Raw genomic sequence first — 25,325 nt, forward strand, 5'->3', positions numbered from 1 at the left:
ACGACTGTCTATATGGATTGACGACGAAATTGAACGCAATATGCCATTAAGCCAATCTATCATAATGCCTTCTTGAAAAAAAAAAAAAAAAAGGGCAGAAAATTGGAAACGCAGAATAGACTGAATGATCTGACTGGCTTAGAATTTTATTTGTTTTTATAAGTATATTCGTTTATATTGTTTTTATTTTTGTAATAAATAAATGTTTGGTTTTTATTTTTATTAAAAAAAACATTATTAAATTTAATACCTAACCAATTTTCTATCCATCTTCCCCTAACTCCATTAGTTACATGTTAAGATAGCCTCGTTTAGCGCTGTTTCGCATTACGCTCTACTTCGATGGAACGGATCCCCCGCGTTAAGCGGGGTCTTACTGTAATTTTCGTTTCATGTACTTCTTCATAAAATTTACAGTAACTGCAAGCTCAGAGTTGTGTGTGTGTGTGGGGGGGGTTCATGTTGGATGGGGTCATAATAGAGACCTTTATAGTGTAACCAAATAATTTATTAACAGCTTTAAGTTATACACAAACATCACATTTAATTTTAAGACTATTACAGAGCAAGAGTCTGATGCAACCGAACAGGTTCATCGCTTGGTGTTTACTGAAAAGTTTTTCTCTGGCTAGCCACTAGAGGGAACCATCGTTGTTAGAGTTAGTCCAACATAGTTTACGTTAACAGCAGAGTTTATATTAAAGGATTGGTTACAGAGTACATTAGTGTGGTGATTACACTTGTTATGATTATCAAAGCTCTTTTCAACAGACAGTATACTTTTGCAGGCCTGCTTTTTTTGTATCCATTTTTTAACTTATATGTTTTGCGATTTTTTTCTGTTCAGTGAGTGAAGATTATAATGCATATCAGCAGAGAAGGTGGAAGATTTCATGCTTCCTATCTGAATTTACTTTTTATTCCAACCAATTGAAAATATTTCCTGAAATTTTTATCATGTGTAAGATGCTAAATACGAAACTTTGTATATCTCTAATGCATTAAAAAAAAAAAAAAAAAAAAAAAAAAAAAAAACTAATAAATTTTTATTAAAATAAAAACAGGTAATTAAGATTAGTTTATTTTTTTAAAATAAATCCATTTATTTTACTATCATAAACTGCAGTGCGCGAAGTGGTTGTTAAAGTAAAATTTAAACTAAATTATGATCACATTTTTTTAAAAAGCAGTGTAAAATGTTTTAGTTTATTCAGTAGCCATCTGATTCAGAACCCCTGTAGAATTCTTGTGGATCTTTGTTAGTTGGGAAATAATCGTATACATTTTAGTTATGAAGACTCAGATCAAAAATAAAACTCAGAAAAATGCAACAAATCTTTAAATGTAAGTTCTTTTTTATTTAGTACATTAAAATAAATATTTAAATCAAACAGCTGGACTACAGTAGAAAGAAATATTTTAGTAACATTCATCATACACACCGAAGTTTTTTCTAAAATTATCCTTAAAAATGAGCAATAAAGGTCAAATGTGAACACTGTAGACAAACAATACAAAATAGTTTACGAACAAACTGAAATGCAATACACAGAGAATAATACTAAAAGGATGAAGTTTCACTTTAAATATCGAGTGAAATTTATAATGACCTTTCTAATAAATACATTATGAGAGAAGAATGAAAATGAAAGAACAATAAATAATAATACATTATGAATAATAAATTTACAAATGTTTAATCAATGGTTTATTTCATGATTTTAATATATATGGGTGTCATTTTTCTTAAATATCTAATTTTTAACATTTTGCATTGTAGAATTTTTAAAACACGTTTTCCAATTTAGATTATCAAGGATTTTGCTCTTATTTTGACCTAGAGCAATGTATTAAGTACAGCAAGTACTTACTTTATAAAAATTGAAGTAAGTACTTTTTGCTTATAAAACATGTGCTGGCCCTCAAAAGTATAATTTATTGATTATTTAATAAATAGTCAAATGCATTTTTTGCTTGTCTTCTTTTTAACATAATGAAGGTATTTGTTTTACTGAAATAATTTTAAGTTTTAATAAAACTAGCCTTGCGTTTTCTTACGAAAGACTAAACGTTTATGATAGAATTTCAGCTATTAAATTTTATGTTAGAATTAAAGTACAATAAAATACATTTTGCTGCGCATCAGAAAACCCCATAACAATAATTTATACATAAATAGATTTCATTAATATGTTATGTAAAGTATGTACTTTATTTTGATATGCATCATGCGATATATTTTCTTGTAATGCTTTAATAAAACGTTTCTCTGCTTAAGTTTTAGTAAATAAAATCTAAGTAGAGAAATGTTCTTAGGATGGGAAGAATACAAAAAGAAATATTACATAATAATTAGGTTTGCATTGTTTTCAGCATATTTATGTCTCACATTTTTTTTTTCTTTTGTACACTTTATGAATTCAAAGAATTTAATTTGGTGTTAGTAAAAATTAAGTTTTTCAGTAGCTGAAAGCTGAAAAGTTTTCATAAGGTAGATTTTATAAATTATTCTTTTTTCATAACATAACATAATACTTACTAGTTATGTTGTGAGAAATTATGTTGTGCTACATTATCACATTCATTGATTTTGTAAGGCATCTTCCTTCAGAGGGTTATTAGTAAACACAATATTGTTTGAATATGTATTGGGTAACTGCAAACGAAGTTCTTTTACTTATAAATCTTTGTATAAAGTGTTTACTAATAACCCTTTGATTGCATATCTCTCATCCGAGTCTTTAGACATCTCTCTTTCCTTGGACGCAAACAGAGTTCTGATCTGTATTTCAGAAGTAGTATGTAATGGATAAAGCTTAGGCAGCAGTTTGTGCTAGAACTCGCAATGATACTGGCCTAATTCTGCGTTTTTGTCCACAAAGCAGCATTTACCTTCACCTTATTTTGAACTGCCGCTTGCTGTCTCTGGTACAGTTTCTTCTTTGTTGGTTCAAACGCATTTTATCATGTCCAAACTTGTATTGCACATAAATAAACACTACAATATCCAGATGTAGTCAATAGATGAGGATATGAACAAACTGTACTGGAATAATCTATGTTAAAGCTGATCTCAGCCTTGTAGAAAGGAAATATAAATGCAATGTGGTGCAACCCATGGAAAGGATATTAGCACATGCGCAGATGGCGTGGTATTTTCTAAACTTCTTATTAATCTGAGAGTAATGAGGGCAGTAAGCTAAAGGTCCTGGATTGTGGTAGCCAACTTCCATGCCTACTCCTGCATTCTCTTCGAGGTTCATCCTTTCTTCAAGAGCATCTATCAGACTTGGAACAATGTATAATCTAGCTCCGAATTCACTCAGGAAACAGACTAACAGCGTCCACATCTGTAATGAAAAACACTGATTCTTAGAACTGATGTTGACATGCATACATTTTTAGCATATATTTGAAGTAAAATGGTAATGTTCAGGTCGGATATGTGGAGCAATACATTATTAACTTCATGGAATGTTACGAGATAATTTCCATGAAGAACTTTACAGTTATATGGCGTTTATTACTGTAACATTCTTTATGGGAATTGTTTAATAATTTAATGATGCGTTTAATCGTCTAATCTTGAAGCAATGGACGAGAGAAAAGGAACCGCATACGATTAGCTACTTCAGAAAAAAGTTAGAACATCTGCGCAATAATAATTGCGCAGATGCATTATTATTGGGCAGATGTTCTTTGAACATCTGCTCAATAATAATTAAATTTGCTATAATTTAAAATGCCTGAGGTATCAATGAGTAAATAATTAAAGTTATTACACTCTATTACTATTTTTGACAAAGATTTTCAACAGTAAGCTAATCTTCAAAAATGACAAAAACCACATGTTTTATTCCTTTAAAATTTTGGATTGGTATTTTGAAAAAGATCTTTCATTTTCAAAATAGTTGCCAGACGCGTTATTAAGGTAATTAACTTTATGTAACATGAAATATCAAATGTACGTTTACTTATAAACAAGCAAGGTTTCAGATGCAACGCTGATCAGTAACAAAATAAGTTTTCAAATTATCCACAGGAATTTAAACTTACAATTTATATAAATCTATTCTGAGTATATTAGAGCAATATAAAATGCAAATCTACACGTGTACAACAGTGTTCAATTTTAGCAGAAATGTAATAACAGTCATAACTCAATGAAGTTAAAAGATACTCTCTTCAGATTTCAGTTTATCAGGAATATAAAAATAAGACTACTTCATTCCTTACTAAATTTCCAATTTTTAGTGGTTTAAGATCTAATAGAGACCTTATTCTTCGATGCGTGCTCAATCAGAATTCTGATGCAGCTCTGGCAGAGTGCCTTTGCGGCGATAAAATACTTCTATTCATTCCAATTAACTCCTAAATCTTCAATACCAAACAATGCTCTCAGAATGCAATAGGCAATCGAAAAATGAGTTTATTATGACTCTTAGCATGTTGGTTATTTATTTACTCTTCAGTAATGGGCACCAGGTATGGTGACCTTGGTAATTCCCAAAAGCCAGTTTTTCTAAACCTTCCATTTAAGATACAGGAATTACTAAAAATATTCAAGATAAAGGACTCTTGTAGAATTTCTAATACCCTAAATCGCTGATAATTAGCCAGACCATGTTGAAGACCTTGATTGCGTCCTTGAAAATAGCTGTATGTATCTCATTGCCGACGGCACAGATATATTAGAATCATGGCGCCGAATTCTTTTGGTCATTAATATACAGGTGCATATTTTGATTAGCTGCATTTCAAATAATGAAATCATTGGTAATTTATCTAACTAGTCAGCTTACGAATTAATGCATAATCGGACATGTTTGCATCAGCACATTATTTAGCAAATAAAATAAAAACGGTATTAGCCTTTAGTGAAATTTGATATGTAACATTGAATATAGATCAGATTAAACCTCCAAAATTTCATGGAAAATATTACTCAGATTTAGCTAATGAATAATATTTTACTAATGTTAATTTTTTAGAAGTGATAATGCAGCATTTTCTTATTTAAATAATAAAAGACAAGCGTACTGTGTTTTAAAAATTTGGAGTTTTTTCGAACTGAGCTTTTGGGGTTGTTACTCATTATTTTTATACCTCATATTTTATATATACCACTGATGATTACAACTAAAGCAATTAAAATGCTATCGTTAGCTCTACAGTAATATAAAAGATAAAAACTGCTGTGATCAATCTTATGAAATATTTCTCGGCATAAAATTAAAATTCAAACTAAGAAGACAGGTGCTTTTAACCCATTATTTTTCTATTAAATGATGAACAATTTCAGTTTTAATTCAAGATCTTCCTTTAGCTAAAAAAATAATAATATTTTATTCGTAAATGAGTCCAGTTTGTTGATTTTACACCTCGAAGAAGATGTATTGCTTAACATTTTAAGTTTCATTCTGAAAAAACGGAGGGATGAGAATGAAAGAATCCAACAGAAATCCAGAAGAATCCAGAAGTCGTTAGAAAGTATTACCATTCATCGAAACAAAAAGCAATTAACCCTCAGTTTATCTCCCGAGCGCCCTCGCGCGTAACAGACTCTTAGAAAATTGCCCTTCGAGAAAGCATAAAGTCTTTATTTCAAATTTTATCACTCTGGTATTGATTAACAAAATAAGCATTTTTAAAACCAATAAACACAGTTCTTAATAATTTAAATCTTTATTTTCCTTTTTTAATGATACATCTAATTGCTTTGAATTAAAATATATTTAGTTTATTATATTTATTCAATTAAAAATTTCGGAGAACATTTGCAGATTTTTTTATCTTCTTTTTGTAACGAATAAAACATGTTTTTATCGCTACTTGTTACATAGTACATGGTGCAGAAGCATTCTTTTTATAATTTCATATTGTTTAATATTTGAAATATTTTTTTGAAATTTTTAATGATAAACTTTTTTATTTGAATATTAGACTGTAATAAAAAATCTTCAGGTTGCAATTTAAAAATACATTTTTTTTGTTTATTTATTGATGTGTTTCTTTAGATTACATGATTAAAAATTTCAAACTAATGATTTCTGCGCTTGTTGAAATTGATTGAAATATGCATCCAAAACTTGTTACCATATTTTAATTGCTGTGAATCAGCTAAATATCAACTTAATATATGAAGTAACACATATTTTTAAAATTTTACTCTATAACTGACATTTGCATGGAGGAAAAATCGCAGCAGAATCATTTCTACGGGATCGCCTCCACAATCATAGTTCTTTAAAAGCTTAGGATAAGCACAAGCTCATGTATCATTAAATCGATATTGAAAAAGTTGGAATAGACAGCTCTGATTTCCATTTTATTATGAAATATGGATGATTTTATATGCTTACATTTCATAGTAAAATAATTTCATTTCCTGATCTTGGATATTTTAAAATTCTCAGCAATAAAATTCGAATAAATAATTAAAAAAATAAAAAAATAATTAATTGTCTTGAGTATTTAAAAATGTTCTAGATGTCTGAATGTTTCGATCCCCACTAGTGGCCGAGTGGCCAAGACTGCTAAATTCTAGGCGTTTTATTTGGGATCGAGCCAGATCGAATGACCTGGCTGCATGGTTGGTTTTTCGTGATTTTTCTCATGTGTAATAAATAAGAACCGGTTTCCCTTAGAAAGCCCTCCACAAAGGCATTCCACCCGTTAGGCAAATCGCAGTCTTGAGCTTTGTCATATTCAATTAAGCTAATGGGAAAGTCCTGAAGAGTTGTTCTGGCAGAATGTTGATGATTCGTACCTTAAGGTTACAGTTACAGTTATTTTTACTTTTCCAAGGTTATTAAATTATGATAATAATCTTGGCAATAAAATTTCCAGATTGGTTCGTTGAATTTTTACTAACATTATAGCTGACTTGCTTCACAGCGTGTAACTACATCATTTCAAAACTACATTATTTCTCTGTCTGCCATTTGAGATGAGGATTATCTGCATGGCTATTACCAGACCATATAAGTAGAAAAGAACGTAAAGCGATATTGAATATTCAGCACACTTCTGCAGACGAAAATAATTATTATAATTCTTACGTATATATAGCTAGTGACGACACCGTTTCTACGTCATAGCTTTTAGCACGCATCAGTGACGAAAAGCTGTCAACATGTCATCTCGAACAACAAGCGTAAGGAAGTGCGAAGATGCTGGTGATAGAAACGATAAACAATTCAGATTCACTTACTTGAACTTTGAGTTCACCTTGTGCGGTAGTAGGGTGATGGAGGATGAAGAGCGCTAGGGTTATCGCTGACAAGAGAGAGTTGAGCATGAAGTACTTAGGAAAGAGGCACTTCTGTACTTTACCGAAGATGTGACGTGGTAGAGAGAAAAATAAAACAAGACCTGTAGGAAAATGGTAAATTTTATTACCACGTAAAAAACAACATTGGAATATTAATGTTGTATTTACTGAAAATTTAAACATGGCAGTTCTTATGAATGCAAATAGTTTATTTGAGTTAGAGTTAATTCGACCAAACTGGTATCATAAACCTACTATATGAAGAAAAATATTTGAAAAAGAGTTTCAAATTTTTTTTTATTCAAAACAAATGAAATACATGTAGTATCTTCTATGAAAAAATAATATTAGGGGCAATAAAACATAATAAGCCTATTGATAACGTGGTTTTCAGGAATGTATAATGAATGTTTGATTCAGATGTCTGGAAAGTCTGCACTGAAACTTGATTGTCAACATTTGGTAATGCTAGATGAATGCGCTAGTTTCATAGACATTTTGTACCTAGAAACTGTTGGTATCATGATTGAAATATATATCTATATTTTAATGTAAACTTAAAAACTAACCAAAACAAAATTAGTCTTGAAATGATGATATTGTTATGAAATGTACAGGCGCGGTGAGATAGCTTCCCCGCAAAGCAGTTTTAGGGTTGTCATGAAATGGCAAAAGAATGCAGGGTTATCACATTTGGCGAGAAATCGCCCATTTGGCGATATACCGTGGACGGATAGAGAACCTTCTGGAACGAATTCTTACCGATTTAGCCCAGAATGTTCTCGAACACAAGCCGAAAGCTATATAAACCCTGCTGGTCCGAAGTCAGTGTGTGTGTGTGCCTCGTCTAGCGAGCTGATAGTCATTGAGTGAGTGTCTCGAAGTCTAGCGCCGAGTTGGTCGTCGAGTGCATCGAAAGAGTCTTTTAGTGCATCGCGAATTAGTGCATCGTCAAGTTTTGTCTTAGATTGTGCTGAGTCGAGAGCTATACTCGTGTGTATCGTCGAGTGCATCACGTGGAGAGTTTTGAGAGTACGTGGAGTTCCGAGAACGACCAAGCGGAGTTGGGAGCTGTACTCGGGTGCTTTGCGGTGAAGCTGTCTCCACCGTTGACAGTGTGAAGGCTGTGTCGCTGAACGTGTCAGCTTGTTTATAACAGTTCGAAGACTGTAAAAGTGATTTTGGAGCTATCTGATTAATACTGGTAAATAAAAGTGTGTTTCGATACTTCATCAAGTGTTGTCGTTATTCACTCCAAATCTACGAACCCCTTTCGAACGTAACAACTGGTGTCAGAAGAAAGAAAAACGTAACAATATGATTTTTACAATCATGCACAAAAATTATATATACATATCGGCTATCAGAGATGAAAAATAAAATCATTTTGAAGCTATATCTCATATAGTTTAAACACTTATAAACCTATTTTATTTTTTGTGCCTTCTGGAACTCCGGTAGTTCAACTTGGTAAAATCTCAACGAAGGATTACCTACATGGCTATTTTCATGGTTTCCATCATGTGTAATGTGAATGCAACCCGTGTTTCCCTACAACATGTCCATTGTATGCACCTCTACCTTTAGGCAGAGAAGACCCATATTATGAGTCATATTCAAAATAAACAATCATCTCCTAAAAGTTTGCTTTTTTGACGCATTATGTCATACGGTAAAGACGATGATACATGTAATTTTGCTTTTAAACTTATCTAAGTTTTTTTTTTTTTTTTTTTTTTTTTTTCGCTGTCAAAATATGAATTTATCTTACCTGACGCGAAAGTCATCCAAAACTGCGTTCCGAAATGCATAGCAAAGCAGGCGACATATAGCAAACTGGTGAACGTAGACGGTTGCTCTGGTGCTAGGCGATTTTCACGGGGGAAAAACAGGAATGCTAAGTAGATTGATGTTACTAGAGTCATGAAGTGAGCTGGTTGAGAGAAGCGAAACAACCACCTGTAAAATTAAAGAATTTTGGATTTATAACCAATGATCTTTAAAACAAACATTTTAATTCAAACCCGAAGTAATTTTTATATGTTTCAATTTAATATTAATAGCATATTAACAGAAGGATATTCTTACTCGCAGAAAATAATATACATACGTTTATAATAGACGATAGGTAAAAGCACATTTGCAAGAATTTGGGGATTGAAAAAAAGGTTTTATAAGTGTTTAAAAGAGTAGATAATCTTTGAAAGTTTATATGCGCATCTTAAATTGAAAATAAAAAAAAATAATTAGAAGGTGATTATGCCCTTAAAAAAGAGCCAGCAGAATCCATCGGTTGTTTTCATTTCATTCATTATTTTCACTACAGAGTGCACTGCATACGGTACACAGATATTGCATCTTCAAAGGGGTAGAGAACCAATACAACTATCTAAGCCTTACGTGGTATCTGAGCCGACACTGTAGCTAGTCTCCACTCATTATGTATTGATTTAAAATCGCAAATAATTCAATACAGTACGTAAATTTATATTCACTCCTATAATTTATTCATTGCTAATTTAATTTGCGATTTTTGTATTTTATTTTGGCATTGGTTTATTATCAGTTACTGCTTTTGTTACTTCAACAGTACTATATCTAATTAACATTTTCCATAATACCAAACCCTCCGTTTCAAGTGCTAAAGCCTTCATAGCTGCCTTGCCTACAACATTTCATCCCTCTTGGCTAAAATCTCAACGAAGGATTACCTACATGGCTATTTTCATGGTTTCCATCATGTGTAATGTGAATGCAACCTGTGTTTCCCTACAACATGTCCATTGTATGCACCTCTACCTTTCGGCAGAGAAGACCCGTATTATGAGTCATATTCAAAATAAACAATCATCTCCTAAAAGTTTGCTTCTTTTGTCGCTTTGCTTGATGAATTTAAAGAGCTGATCTCATTTAGATTAAGGAGTTAAGCAGAATCAGAACAGTTGCGTTGTAATTAATCGCTGTGAATAATGATTTATAACATTCTTTACATAGACTAGTTTTTGTTTAAACATTAAAATAAAATAAAAATGAAAATGCAGGAAATATCAAAATAATATGATATAGAGGATTTATTCCTTTCGCAAAATTTTAATTGTTTACAAAATGGCGAATGAATTCCAAATATAGTGAAATATCTCTTTGGTTTTCGAACATTATTAAAAAATTCGATATTTTTATGCATCATAATACTTGTTGTGGTTTAATGAATGGACATTTGAGTTTAAAATACTGTACAAAATTTTACTCCAGTGCATTAAAAATCGATAACGCGCAAATGAAATCTCTTTTTTTTTTTTTTTTTTTTTTTTTTCAGTTAAAATGTTTAGCGTTTGACCCATTCTAATGTTTTTTTAAAGACGCATATTTACAAAACTATACTGTCTCGTATAACTTTGATACCAGAAACTAGCCAAACATTGGTAGACTGTATAGGGAATTATCCCATAAATACGACAGATTCACGAGAAGGGTGTAAAGAATCTTTTATTAATTCAAATTAAAGCTCACAGATGGTACCGTTATAAAAGCCGGCATTTTTGGCTTAATTAAAAAAATCTAAATCTAATAAATTAATCACATGACTTCCTTGTATGGAATATTAAATTATACGCATTGTTTTGGCATTTCATTTAAACTTATTGGATTGAATTAAACCTACTTCGCCGACAGCGCATAAACCACAATAGAATAAATGCATTCTTTAAAATTCACTTTGTTTACCATAGCGACACTCTGGCGCTAGGTTTACTTAATAGCATTATATTTCATTCATAACTCAGAATGCACAAAATGTATATCATTTAAAGAATTATCTAATCGTTGCCATATGTTGTATTCAAATACTATAACAAAGCTACAACGATGTATAAAAGAAATTAAGCAAATAAAACTAAAAAAGAAACAGTTTTTCACAGACGATTGAGTATTTCTCATTTAATTAATTCAGTTCTCACTTCGCGAGAAGGCAAAAATACATAAAAACTCAAAATATCTATATTAAAAATTACGAAGTAAATCTCAAACGCTTATTTCCTCGGAAAAATTCCAGAAAGAATTAAGCATGATTTAATTGGCAATAATAAATGAAGGCGTTATCTTTGTTGTTGCGAAGCTAAGTTTCTCTAGATTGGCAACAAATCCACTAGTCTCCTGTTTCAAATGTAAACATCCATGGCCGCCATTAAAAACAGGCTTAGCGGCAATTAAACAACTTTAAAATTGCTGATAATTCTAAAAATATTGCACACAGATTTACTAAAGGCATAAAATCCTTAACCGGAAGATAGAAACAACATAATTCAATCATTTTTAAAGCAAAAAATGTACAATTTACAAACATATAAAAGTAAAGAAACAGATCACTGAGCCGGGTAACAGAGTGGATATATATATAAATATATTTATGTACGCTTGGTGTGGCCGATTGCAAACAAAAACGAGGTGCACATCTACATGTTATAGCAGTCCTATATACAAAATTTCGACGTTCTGAGGCTACTCGTTTTTGAGTTATGCGAGATACGTACGTACGCACGTACGTACATACGTTCGTACAGACGCCACGAAAAATTCCCTTCAGAATTAATTTTAAAGCAGTTTTATAATTTTTTTGGAGGGAAAGAGTCTTTTATCCTGTCCTTACGTATAGATATCACGCAAAAAAAATTGTTAAATTGCATTCGATAGCGGTCAAAATGGATATTTTCGTTGAAATATGCTGCCTGAAACTTTTCGCGATTACAATACTTCCTTTTTACTTCGTACAAAGAAGTAAAAAGGTGACGATTAACTTAAAATTAAATGGAGTAAATTTAGCCTAACGATTCACAGGTAAATTAACGCGCAGGCTGGTTCTGACTTTTAAATGTCGGCGTAAAACAAGCCTAATGTTAAGAAGCGCTTTAAACCACAGAAATCTAATTACTAATAAATCAAAGATAGCAATGTGGCCGTCAGGCAGGCAGATCTCTAAATTCACCTTCAAAAACTTTCCCTTAAATACTAACATCTTTCTAACTCATTTGAATACACGCGCGCTAACTCATTTACATTCTGGCAAAAAAAACGGGAGTTGAAAGCAACAGCGATAGGAGAGATTGCACCAAAATAAAATTAACTATTAAGTTAATTAAATAAATCCCTGAAAAACTACCAAACATTAGTTAATTATATACCTTCGAGTATTTACAGAGCGGCAAAATAAAAAATTCAATATTTGATTTGAAAAAGACTGAAAATGGAAAGATGGATCCTAAACAGATCGTTTCATTCCAAAGACTTTTTTCTAGCTAGACATCTCCTAATCTCAGTGGCTACTGAATTACTAATATTATCCACATTTCATACCATATGCTGCAGACAAAAGAATATTTAGTTCCCGTTCAGGTCAAATCAATTTCTGTTTCCTTATAAATGTGACCGGAAGGTACTTGCGGTCCCCAGGAGATGGAATTTCCTAAGTGGTGTTATAGCATTGCGTCATTCTCAGTATGATAGCCCTGACCTGAGAACGTCCCCTCTTGCTAGTTTCTTCATAGGCCTTCAAGTCATATTTTGCTTTTGAAAAACGAGATTAATTTCACTTATTTACATTTACTTCTGATATAATTCAAATGTAATATTAAAACTTATTTATTTCAGATAGTATAGAATTCTGTAAGCTGTACATTGTTTTTTTCATCTAGAAAGTAAAATCTTAGTTTAAAAAATGCAGCGAAAAATTATGGCATTGAGTTTAAAATAGTAATTATGTTTAATTTAAATAAATATACATATTTTCTAAAATTATCAACACAGGAAGTGCAAATGTTTCAAATAAAATTCTTTGCACCTTAAGTTTATCTATCTTGCATTTTTACAGGGAATATTTTTAAAGTGTTTTCACGTAGTCAGTAGTTTTGTTTTTAAATGCGTACCATTTGTTTTGCTGAGTGTGACAAGAGCTAAGATGTATAAGGCTAACTGAAATCTAACTTTAAACAAAATCTAAAATTTTTCAGGTTAGAAAAATCTCTAGGTAACTTAGATTAATTTTGATTCGAATAGAAAACGAATATTTTAATTTTAATTCTACTTCGAATTGCGTATTTAAAAATATTGAAATTTGCTAAGAATTCGCTATTATATTTAAATAAATTTTGTGATCATAAAACGATTAAAATAAATTACTTATAAGAGTAAAATACCAATTACCAGTAAGTATTACAATAAGAAAGGAACAGAGTGAATAATACAATGAGATTATATTTTATTGTAGTAATAATATATATCATTAATTCGATATATTCAGGAAAATATCTTAAATTGAACATGAAATTAAAATTCCACAAGATTTAAAACTGTGAATGAGTTTATGAATTAATTAGTATTAAAAATCTTCAGATATTTTGTTGCTTGAAATAAATGTGAAAAGTTTAGCACATTTTAGGAATACCTAATAAAATTGTGAGCAGAGAAAACACTTTATTTTGGGGGCACAAGTTAATGAAATTCCAATTCAACGTTATCGATCATGCGCAATAATTACGCCATTGCTTCAAATACATTTTATGGTTAACATTCCCTTTTGTTTCGTAAGACTTATAAATCATAGTATTGCTATTTTTATCTGAAGCAACAGAAAGTTTCATAGAAATAAAATGCTTCATGTTTATCTAATGGAATTAAATGAAAAATAGATGTTAAAATGGCGTTCAGATTTCAACTCATAAAGAATGGAACAAATACAAATAGGGATTTAAAAAAAAAATAAAATCTGACAGCTTTCAGATTTCCTATTAAGTCCAAAGGGGCGTTTTTTTAACATTTTGTGCGTTACCTTTATTTATTAAATATCAGGTTTTTCGCACTTAAACCGTTAAATTCAGTTCAACAGCAATACCGCAAAATAATTTAAAAATGAGCATAGCTTTATAATCTCCGATACACAGTCTCGTTCGCTGGAGATAAAAATCTGATGTGTACACCACATGACTTCCTTGTACGGAGTATTAAATTATACGCATTTTTTCTTGCATTTCATTTAAACTTATTGGATTGAATTAAATCTACTTCGCCGACAGCGCATAAACCACAATAGAATAAATGCATTCCTTAAAATTCACTCTAGTATTTGTTTACCATAGCGACACTCTGGCGCTAGATTCACTTAAGAGTATTAATAATAATATAACACTTAACTTATATAATAATTATATAACGGAAACTAAGTTAACTGTTATATAATCCAATAATTATATAACAGTTAACTTATATATTTCGTTCATATTATAACCCATAATGTACAAAATTTATATCATTTAAAGAATAGAATTATCTAATCGTTGCCACATGTTCTATTCAAATACTTTAATAAAGCTAGAATGATGTATAAAAGAAATTAAGAAAACAAAACAAAGAAGAAACAGTTTTTCACAGACGATTGAGTATTTCTCATTTAATTAATTCAATTCTCACTTCACGAGAAGGCAAAAATACATAAAAACTCAAAATATCTATATTAAAAATTACTAACTAAATCTTAAACACTTATTTCCTCGAAAAAATTCCAGAAAGAATTAAGCATGATTTAATTGGCAATAATAAATGAATGCGTTATCTTTGTTGTTGCGAAGCTAAGTTTCTCTAGATTGGCAACAAATCCACTAGTCTCCTGTTTCAAATGTAAACATCAATGGCCACCATAAAAAAAAGGCTTAGCGGCACTTAGACAACTTTAAAATTGTTGATAATTCTAAAAATATTGCATACAGATTTACTAAAGACATAAAAACCTTAACCGGAAGATAAAAACAACATAATACAATCATTTTTAAAGCAAAAAATGTACAATTTACAAACATATAAGAGTAAAGAAAGTGAGATCACTGAGCCGGGTAACAGAGTGGATATATATATAAATATATTTATATACGTTTGGCGCGGGCGATTGCAACCAAAATACGAGGTGCACATCTACATGTTATAGCAGTCCTATATACAAAATTTCAACTTTCTGAGGCTACTCGTTTTTGAGTTATGCGAGATACGTACGTACGCACGTACGTACATACGTTCGTACAGACGCCACGAAAAATTCTCTTCAGAATTAATTTTAAAGCAGTTTTATAATTTTTTTGAAGGAAAAGAGTGTTTTATTCTATCCTTACGTACAGATATCACGCAAAAAAATCGTTAAATTGCATTCGATAGCGGTCAAAATGGATATTTTCGTTGAAATATGCTGCCTGAAACTTTTCGCGATTGCAATACTTCCTTTTTACTTCGTACAAGGAAGTAAAAATGTTCATTAAAGTTTTACAAAATATGAAATGGATTATAAAACAAATTCCAAATTTGGGCTTCCGGATGCGGATATTCGGGTGGAAACGTAGGTTATTCAAAAATTTGATGGCTCTAGTACCGTTGTTTTATCACAGTGTGAGAAACATACATACATTTATGCAGATTTTTCATTTTTTAATTTCTTTAAATATAATACAGGACTCTAATATTTGGTGGCAACAATTTGAAAAGAGAACCGACATTTATAGTGAATCAACGCAAAATGCCAAAACGAAATATATGTATTCACTATGATTATTATTATGTTCTATAAAATATGGGAAAGCAGTAATTTATAGGCTTAGAAACTAGTGAAGTATTTCACTTTGCAAAGATAAAACATGTCATTATCCAGTATATTTGTAACTGAGGTTCATGTTTTAACATCTTATAATTACATAAATTTAACGGATTGTATTACATAAATTTAAAGGTTATCGTAAACTGATTTAATCGATACAGATTACAATGTTCCCAAAAATTATCTTTGAGAACGACCAGTTCCTAATATTCGCACGTGTCTGGCATAAGTAAAATAGCTAGAACCAAATTCTAGAATGTAACTGTGGAGGGCAAATTCTGCAAGCCATTTAACGATTCAGTATTTGCTAACAAAAGCGGGCTAGAAAGTAAATCATATCTGTAATAAAAAACAAGGGCAGCACTATCGCGAAATGGGTTCAAAATCGTTCCACAGTAGGAAATAATACTAGAAAACGGAGGTCGTATAACAAGCGAACCTGAACCAACCATATCGGGAAGGTGTGTGTCTACGTGACTGAAACCACGGCGAGACATTGTGATGACATTCAGTGAACCCAACCAATATCATCTTTTATGTGATTACCACAGTGGTCACAGTCGATAATGCAACAACCATGCCTTTAGGCAATAAAGTTTTAATGAGAAATCTAATAACTGTCTAATCAAAGTAAGATGCCACTAGATATTAAAAAGAAAAAAACATATTCAGCAATTATCCTAAGCCGTTTCATGTTCCCCCTTTTTATTTTATAGGTAATAGCAGTTAGTTAAATACAATATGCAAAACTAGTTTTTGGTAAGAAAAAAAGTTGGACATTTTTTTTTTTTTTTCTATTGCCATAATGTATAAGATTAGGTGGGTAAGAACACCGAAGATAATACTGCGTAAGCCTAATGACGATTCGGGGAACAAATAAGAAAAAATGTATAAAATAAAGATAATCGGAAAGAAGATAAAATAATGTGAGGAGAAGTAATAAAAAAATTCTTTTAAGTTAAGTTCAAAAGAGATGTTTGAAAACAATATATATTTTTTCTTTTTATGTCCTGGTTGTATTTTTGGTAAAGGAATTTTTAGAAATGTGTGCAAATAATACTTGACATTATTTTAACTCAAAATTTTCATGCTTCTTTAACGAAACTGTACATTACAAAACAACATAATTTTAAAAAAAAGTCTAGTGAAATTAGCTAAATTTTATTCATAGAACTTCGATAATTTCATTCAATTAACATCATCCATAAATTATATCAATTTAATTTTCATATTTGTCATAAATCATAGCTAGATATAACACGATTACCATGAAATTTGAATGAAAATTATTAAATAAATCTTAAATTTGAAAAGCGTTTACATCATAAGTTAAATTATAAACGAATACCTACCATATAGTATGTAAAAATAATTACAAATGAAACTATTAAGAAGTATTATATATCTGTCTATCTATCTAGATAGATAAATAGATAGACAGATAGATAAAATTTCCGTTTATTATACTAATAAATAATTTCATACTGTAACTATCATAACAGAAACCTATAAAGAAATGAAGTACTATCCAAAAACTATGTGCCATCTTTGTGCTTTGTTTAACAGAACCACGGCATTCTCCATAAAAACACAAACTTATAATATACGCAATTTATATTGTTATACCATTAGATATTTTGGCATTTGCAGTTACCTTCCATTATTGAATACTTTTAATTTCATTTTGGTTATATTTATCGAACCAGACTAAAAAAATACCATTATTTGCAGTTACCTTCCATTATTGAATACTTTTAATTTCATTTTGGTTATATTTATCGAACCAGACTAAAAAAATACCATTATTTGCAGTTACCTTCCATTATTGAATACTTTTAATTTCATTTTGGTTATATTTATCGAACCAGACTAAAAAAATACCATTATAGAATTTTCAAAAGGTCCGTGATGAAACGGATACTTCTTATACCATCTTTCATAAAAAAATATTCTTCATTTGATATATAGTTGAAAGGTAAGAATGAGTAAAATCATCAAAGACTTCGTCGTATGAGACGTCATAAAGCATTTAAACAGCTGCCGATTACTTTTGTTCGTCAATGGAAGCAAATAGAAACGTAGTAACAGCTGAAAAAGCAAATTCGCAAAATGTCTGATAAGAGACGAAAATATGCCAACGATTGCTTTTTTAATTATAAATTCTTGAATTTACTCCAAACTTTATTTTAACAATCACAAATCGAACAGTATGCTATTTTTAAAAACTATTTATTCATAGCAGGAGAAAGAGAAATTGAACAGTTATTCTGATTATCAGTGCACCAATTTTGTCCATTTTTACTCGTGTTTCAACATGCATTTTATTGATTAACTGTTGTTAAATTGAATTTTATGGTTTAAGTGCGAAGAACATTATATATAAAGGTAACACACAAAATGTAAAAAAAAAAAAAAAAAAAAAAAAAAAAAAAACCACCTTTGGAACGTAATATAAAACCTGAAAACTTTCAGATTTTTTTTTTACCTTTTTCTTTCCTGCTTTATTCAAGCTGGTAATTGTAATTATTATTTCATCACTAAATTTATGAATGACATATCGCGTGCTTTGTTTGATATGAAATTTGCACTTGCATTTTTCCTGAGACTATGGTAAAATGTAAGCACAATTTAATTAATGGGCAATATCGTGCTGTCACCTATATGGTGCCCATGGTTCTTGCCAAACACAGGCGTAATATTCTACTCCTTGCCTCGATGAATTTCATGGGCTTGTTCTGATCTCTAACAAGCAAGATTAGTCAGAACAACAATAGTTTAGTTCGTTTTGTTTGTTAATTGGCTAAAACCATATTTGAGCTTAATAATAGCATATTAAGTTTAGTGTTTTTCAATATATGAATAGTATACTAGGAATATTTTTTATTGTAGTACACTTTTCATCAGTTGAACAAATAGGAAAAAGATACGTGATTGAATGTCATCTGGCTGCTATGTCACGCATATGCCCGGGGAAGAGTTCAGCTATACTAGTGAAACAAGCGTAATGAGTGGATAGCTTTCAATGGGATTAACTATTTGATCTGGAGAGTTTACGCTCCAGAGGGTGCATGTTATAGGTATATTATATATTATGATTTTACTCTTTGTTGTTTTGAGTGTTTGAGATGGGTCTTTTATGGTTTGGTCAGTAAGCACTCAACAGACTGAAAACCCATACAATGCACATGTTAGAAGTTTGTTCATTAGAATTTCGTCTTTACTGATGTATTTATGTCGATTATTTTTTTGCCCTTTTCACGTATTATTTTGTCACGTTAGTAGTATGACAGCATAAAAGGGGAAAGAATGCGACTGACACCATTCTGGGATTAGCAGAATTTTGTTCCACCCTCACCCTCACAAAAGAAATATTTTTGTGTTTCAAACCATTGTGTGCCAGGTCTTGAAGAAGTAAAATATAATAATATCGTCTTAAAATGTTAAATATAAAAATAAAATAAATCTTAAAAGTGTATAATATAAAAAATTTTACTGAATATGTATTCAGTAAAAATATTGCATCGACTTTTAAATTTTACCATTTTAAGACTACCTCAGTTGAATAATGTAATTCTTTTCTTTGACTGGTCGGCCAAATCTAAGGATATACATATTTAAAAAGTTCTCTATAGGAATATGTACATATAAACGAGGGTGCTGTTTTAAAAAGTATGTTTATCATTCATATAATAACATATCATTCATATATGTATGAATTGTATGCAACTCTTTTGCCTTTTAATATCAAAATATATTCACAAAAAATGTATTTTTAGAAATTTTCAATCGAAAAATAGAAAGCTTGTTAATTTCCATAAAAAAAATCTATGCGTGTAGTCGTGTTTGTTGTCGTGAATAACGTCTTAGGAATAGCGAGAAGCGAAGTAAGTCAAAAGAAAAATGTTTTCCCGTGCTTTTGATTTAAGAATCCTATTTTAGAGATTTTATTTCTTTTGCGAACATAATGGCTCAGCTATGACAACAATTGCTGCGTAGATAAAGAATTCGAGATAGCTTGTTTTTGTAGAATAAAATCCGTACTTGGGCATTGGCATTCAAAGTCAGATTTGGAATGATTCCAAACAAACAGCGTATGCCCTTCCTGCTCCTAGTGTGGGACTTTTTTTATTCTGAATATTCGGATTCCATTGCAGTTTTTAGAAATTAAAAATAAGGGATCCGAAATTAAATGAAAACAAAATTCCGTGACTTTTTGAAAATTTAAAAAGGAGTGCTTTTGACAGAGGACATATAAGGAGACATAAACGCGAAATATAAAAAATTCGAAAACATTGAAAGCTCTAATAATAATTTTTTCTGTTAGTATCTTCCTAAAGTAGACGATTTATGTAATTTTTAGAAGTGGAAATTAATGCCAACGTTCCTGGTATACAGGAAGGTAAACGTAAATAGGAAAAGAATACACTATGTAGATTTTAAGACTGAAGCTTATTCAATCAATTATGGAAAAGCGCGGGAAACTGTTTGCTTAAAGAGGCCAATGCCAATACTTTATAAAAGCAACTGGCCCTCATATGCTGGGGAAAATATTATTTAAATCAATTAAAAGAAAAAAAATCTGAAAGCTTTCAGATTTTACGTTACGCTCATATAAGCATTTTTTTTAATGTTTTGTGTGTTACCTTTAATTTATTTAATATCATGTTCTTCGCGCTCATAAAATTCAATTCAACAGCACTATCACAAAATATTTAAAAACAGCATATTATTAGAACTTCCGACAGACAATCTCGCGCGCTGGAGATAAAAATGTTTTTTTCCCCTGACAGTGTTGCCATTGCTCGCTTTCAAATCGTTGAGTTTGTTAATAAAAAATTCGTTAAAGGTTTACAATATATGGAATAGATAATAAAGAAAATTCGAAATTCAAAGTGTAAAAAGTTAAGAATTTATCTGATAATATTTGTTTCAAAAGTAATTTAGTATTTTTGAAACAAAAATTTAATAAGCAAAGCAAACTTTTATCACTTAATCATATTTATATTGTGAAGCAAACATTTAAAATAAAATGGACGGTTCTGAATTTTTAACTTCTTTAAAAATAATTGCCACCATATTAATCTATAATTAATTTTTTATAAAAAGCATCTATTTTCATAATGAAGAAATAGCTGTAAAACTTGCAAATTTGTCAATATTAGTGAAAATTTTGAGTTTGAAAAAGTTGTTGAGCAGACACTAGGTATGTATTATAATGCTGAATACTGTACTACCAAACCCCAACAAAAAGGCAGGAATAAACTCATTCTTGGATTGTTAAAAAACTTTTAAAGGTAGTCCTGTCATCTCATACTCAGAAATGTATGTAACATTTACATTAAGAGATCTTAAAAACTTCCTTAAATGATTTATTTTTATAAGTATCATTCATAAACTTCACAAATAAAATTTGATTAGAATACATAAAAAATCATGCAAATTTGAAATTCAAAACTATACATCTCTCAGGTTTGTAATGGTGTTGCTTTTATCTAGAACTATGTATTTCAACGGAAACATACTGCCAGAAACCAATTAAAAATTAAATCAAAGTAAAATCAATGGAAACAAATGCAGATCTCTCTTCTTTCACGAGGATAAAAGCAAAAATTTTATTCCTTCAAGTTAAACGGAAAAATAAAAATTAAATCAAAGTAAAATCAATGGAAACAAATGCAGATCTCTCTTCTTTCACGAGGATAAAAGCAAAAATTTTATTCCTTCAAGTTAAACGGAAAAATAAAAATTAAATCAAAGTAAAATCAATGGAAACAAATGCAGATCTCTCTTCTTTCACGAGGATAAAAGCAAAAATTTTATTCCTTCAAGTTAAACGGAAAAATAAAAATTAAATCAAAGTAAAATCAATGGAAACAAATGCAGATCTCTCTTCTTTCACGAGGATAAAAGCAAAAATTTTATTCCTTCAAGTTAAACGGAAAAATAAAAATTAAATCAAAGTAAAATCAATGGAAACAAATGCAGATCTCTCTTCTTTCACGAGGATAAAAGCAAAAATTTTATTCCTTCAAGTTAAACGGAAAAATAAAAATTAAATCAAAGTAAAATCAATGGAAACAAATGCAGATCTCTCTTCTTTCACGAGGATAAAAGCAAAAATTTTATTCCTTCAAGTTAAACGGAAAAATAAAAATTAAATCAAAGTAAAATCAATGGAAACAAATGCAGATCTCTCTTCTTTCACGAGGATAAAAGCAAAAATTTTATTCCTTCAAGTTAAACGGAAAAATAAAAATTAAATCAAAGTAAAATCAATGGAAACAAATGCAGATCTCTCTTCTTTCACGAGGATAAAAGCAAAAATTTTATTCCTTCAAGTTAAACGGAAAAATAAAAATTAAATCAAAGTAAAATCAATGGAAACAAATGCAGATCTCTCTTCTTTCACGAGGATAAAAGCAAAAATTTTATTCCTTCAAGTTAAACGGAAAAATAAAAATTAAATCAAAGTAAAATCAATGGAAACAAATGCAGATCTCTCTTCTTTCACGAGGATAAAAGCAAAAATTTTATTCCTTCAAGTTAAACGGAAAAATAAAAATTTTAAATAGTCAAAAATAGAATTTTTAAATTTTTTAATAAAGCCAAAAAAACATATGAGTATAAAAATTCATATCAAAATCTGGAGTTCAATGATTTAAAAGTACGAGAGTTTTAAAGTATATGTGTTAAAAATTACTATGACAAAATTCACTAAAAAACAAAATTCACATAGAATGTCAAATAAAAACTGCTTCAAGTAATCTTTAAATAAATTCTAGTCCTCTTTAAAAGTCAAATGATGATTAAGTTCATATTATTTTCAATATTTGCATTTTCATTTTTCAGAAATACGAATAAATAGAAAATAACTTACTCGAAAGAAGCAGGTATTATTTTCTTTCTGATGAGATTCCCAGCCAATTCCGCCCTGGGACAACGTGGGATTTGATCATGATTCATTGACAAACGGGACATTATCCAAGACAATAAGCTGATTAAATAGTCATTCACGTATTGATTTTTATGCATCGCTTTTACGATGAATAGAATTTATGCAAAATTGACGTTTACGAAATATTTGCTGAGAAATAATTTAGCAAAATAAATACGTCCGAAACCTTTAGAATACTTTGATAATTCAGGTGCTCAGTATTTGCGACTGGCAACGGATACGATCTCTTATATAGAGAGATGAGCCTTGATTATTTGATAAGGGTTGCCACAGTCTGCGGCGTTTTCGCCTTCAATCGCCAATGATGTGCGCCCTATGCCGTTATCCAGTATTCGGAAGGTCGTTTTTCTTTCTTAATACGATTTTTTTTCCTTGAAAAGGGAGGAGGGGAAACCGTTGTCAGATGATAGTTCAGAAGACAGTTTTTTAAGCATAGAGGTGCGAATTTATGCGCTTTGACGCTTTACGTTTCTTTCATCGCAAGATAAATGTTACCGGGTTAGAGACATTTTTTTTCCCTTTCGAAAAGTGTTTTCCTCAACTTTCCCTCTCGTTCGTTGCGTTAAAAGTAGATCATCACTGTAGAGTAACACGTTTCCAAACAATGTTATAATAGAGGAAGCGAAAAATTGTAATCTGGCAAGAATTTTATTAATATTGCTTTATGATATTCCTTTTCGAATCTTGCATGTAAAGAATAATAGACATACATCGATTATTCGATCAGATAGAAACCAGAAGTTCGAACCAAAACCAAAACTAATTCAAATTACATCGAAATCGGAAACCACTTTCTTTCTTGGCTTTAAAAATCCCAAATTTACGAAGAAAGTAAGTTCAGAATTATGTTAACGTGGAGAAACACTTTATATAAACAAAAATATACAATGTAATGAAATTAGGCTAACATTTAAATAATTTAGTTATGACATACTTTGAGGGTTGTTCGCTTGTTTAGTTGATGACTTGTAAAACATACCAGAACTACCTGTGACTTCTTGAAGGACTTTCTAAGAGAAAGTGACTCATATTATGTTACATATGGTAAAATCTCCGAACATGTTCATGCAATGAGCCTCTTCTCCCGGATTAAACCAACGTTTGAACTACCAGTGGTTATACAGAGGCTGTTCACACATTTTTAGACGATGTATATTGTATTCACAAAACTAAATTACATAAAATTCTTGTGTTTTAAATGTTCTATTTGACATCCCTTATTCTGAACTATCTTTCGACACCGCAATTTCAAGGATAATAATGCCTTTTGAAGTGGCAGAAGAGGTATTCTATCCCATTCCTCCCGAACAGCTTTCCAGAGTCCTGTTAGGTCATATAGAATTCTGCAGCGTGTCCTGCGTTGAGCGATATGCTTTGGAAGAAGACGATGCACATTGCGTTTTTTCGCTTTCTTAAGATTTAAATCAACGTTTATCATTTTGTTTACAGTGGACACCGAGCATTTTAATGATTTTGCAACTGTCCTTTGACTAGAGGGATTTTCTTTTAACATTAAACAACGTATCTTTGCAATAGCCGAAGATGTCCGTTTTTTCCCTGGATACTTGTTTGGAATTTTTGTCCCACTTGAGGCTCCAATTTGACGTTTTTTTCCTTTCTTGTTGATGATATTACCTATCGACGCTTTAGATATCACAAAACCATGACTCTCACATCGTTTTTGGATAACGGAGTATGCATATTTCTCTTCGGAAAGAGCGTAAATGTAGCCTTCGAACCACTGCTTTGTTAAATTCGCCATTTTTAATAAAAACAAAACTTTCAAGCCACAGACGATAATTTTGACTTTTAAAAACATAGAACAATTGCAATTACTTCTTTTACAGCAAACGAGTTTTTTTTTTTTTTTTTACCGCTTACCAAAATCATCTAAAAAATGTGCGAACAGCCTCTGTATATACTATATATATATATATATATATATATATAATTTATCAAGCAAAGCAGTAATAACAATTTGTGAAAAACCAATTTTGGTCTAGAAAACATCTTGCGCAATATGCTGCAAAATAAGTAAAATATAAAAATTGTAGAAAGCTCGCCTAAAAGTTACCAAGACCTGCTGCTCCAAAAGGTTTAAAACGTTTTCAAAAATTAATACACATGAAAAGCAATGAACAGAGAATTGAGACTATTAAAATTTCCAAGACACTTTGTCAAAAAATTTTTTTAGCGAAAAAGTTTCAATTGTCTGTTTCGGCGAAACGCGTAATGGGGTTAGCTTGATTCGACGTTCAAATAAATGAAATTTCCCTTGAAAAGCCTGTTTGGAAGTCGAATTTGGCTAATTTACCATTTTCCGCTTACTTTTTAACTTTTTCAGTTTTTTAATTTTATTTATGTTTTACATGTCTAATGATTTGCTTTTCATGTGTATTAATTTTTGAAAACGTTTTAAACCTTTTGGAGCAGCAGCTCTTGGTAACTTTTAGGCGAGCTTTCTACAATTT

The 25,325-nt window shown here is 30.5% G+C and overlaps 1 protein-coding gene across 1 annotated transcript; it reads right to left on the reverse strand.

The window, feature by feature from the left end:
- Positions 1-1,337: 1,337 nt before the first annotated feature.
- Positions 1,338-23,146, reverse strand: LOC118189501 (transmembrane protein 205-like). Its single transcript, XM_035360120.2, has 4 exons — positions 22,777-23,146; positions 9,045-9,232; positions 7,214-7,374; positions 1,338-3,350 (listed from the first exon to the last, which is right to left on the reverse strand). The coding sequence occupies exons 1-4, from the start codon at positions 22,929-22,931 to the stop codon at positions 3,057-3,059; spliced, it is 798 nt and encodes a 265-aa protein (XP_035216011.1). The 5' UTR covers positions 22,932-23,146; the 3' UTR covers positions 1,338-3,056.
- Positions 23,147-25,325: the final 2,179 nt, after the last annotated feature.

This window comes from Stegodyphus dumicola, chromosome 12 (genome assembly GCF_044657685.1).
Source record: "Stegodyphus dumicola isolate Sdum_Otavi_A_Nest chromosome 12, ASM4465768v1".
Lineage (NCBI taxonomy): Eukaryota > Metazoa > Arthropoda > Arachnida > Araneae > Eresidae > Stegodyphus > Stegodyphus dumicola.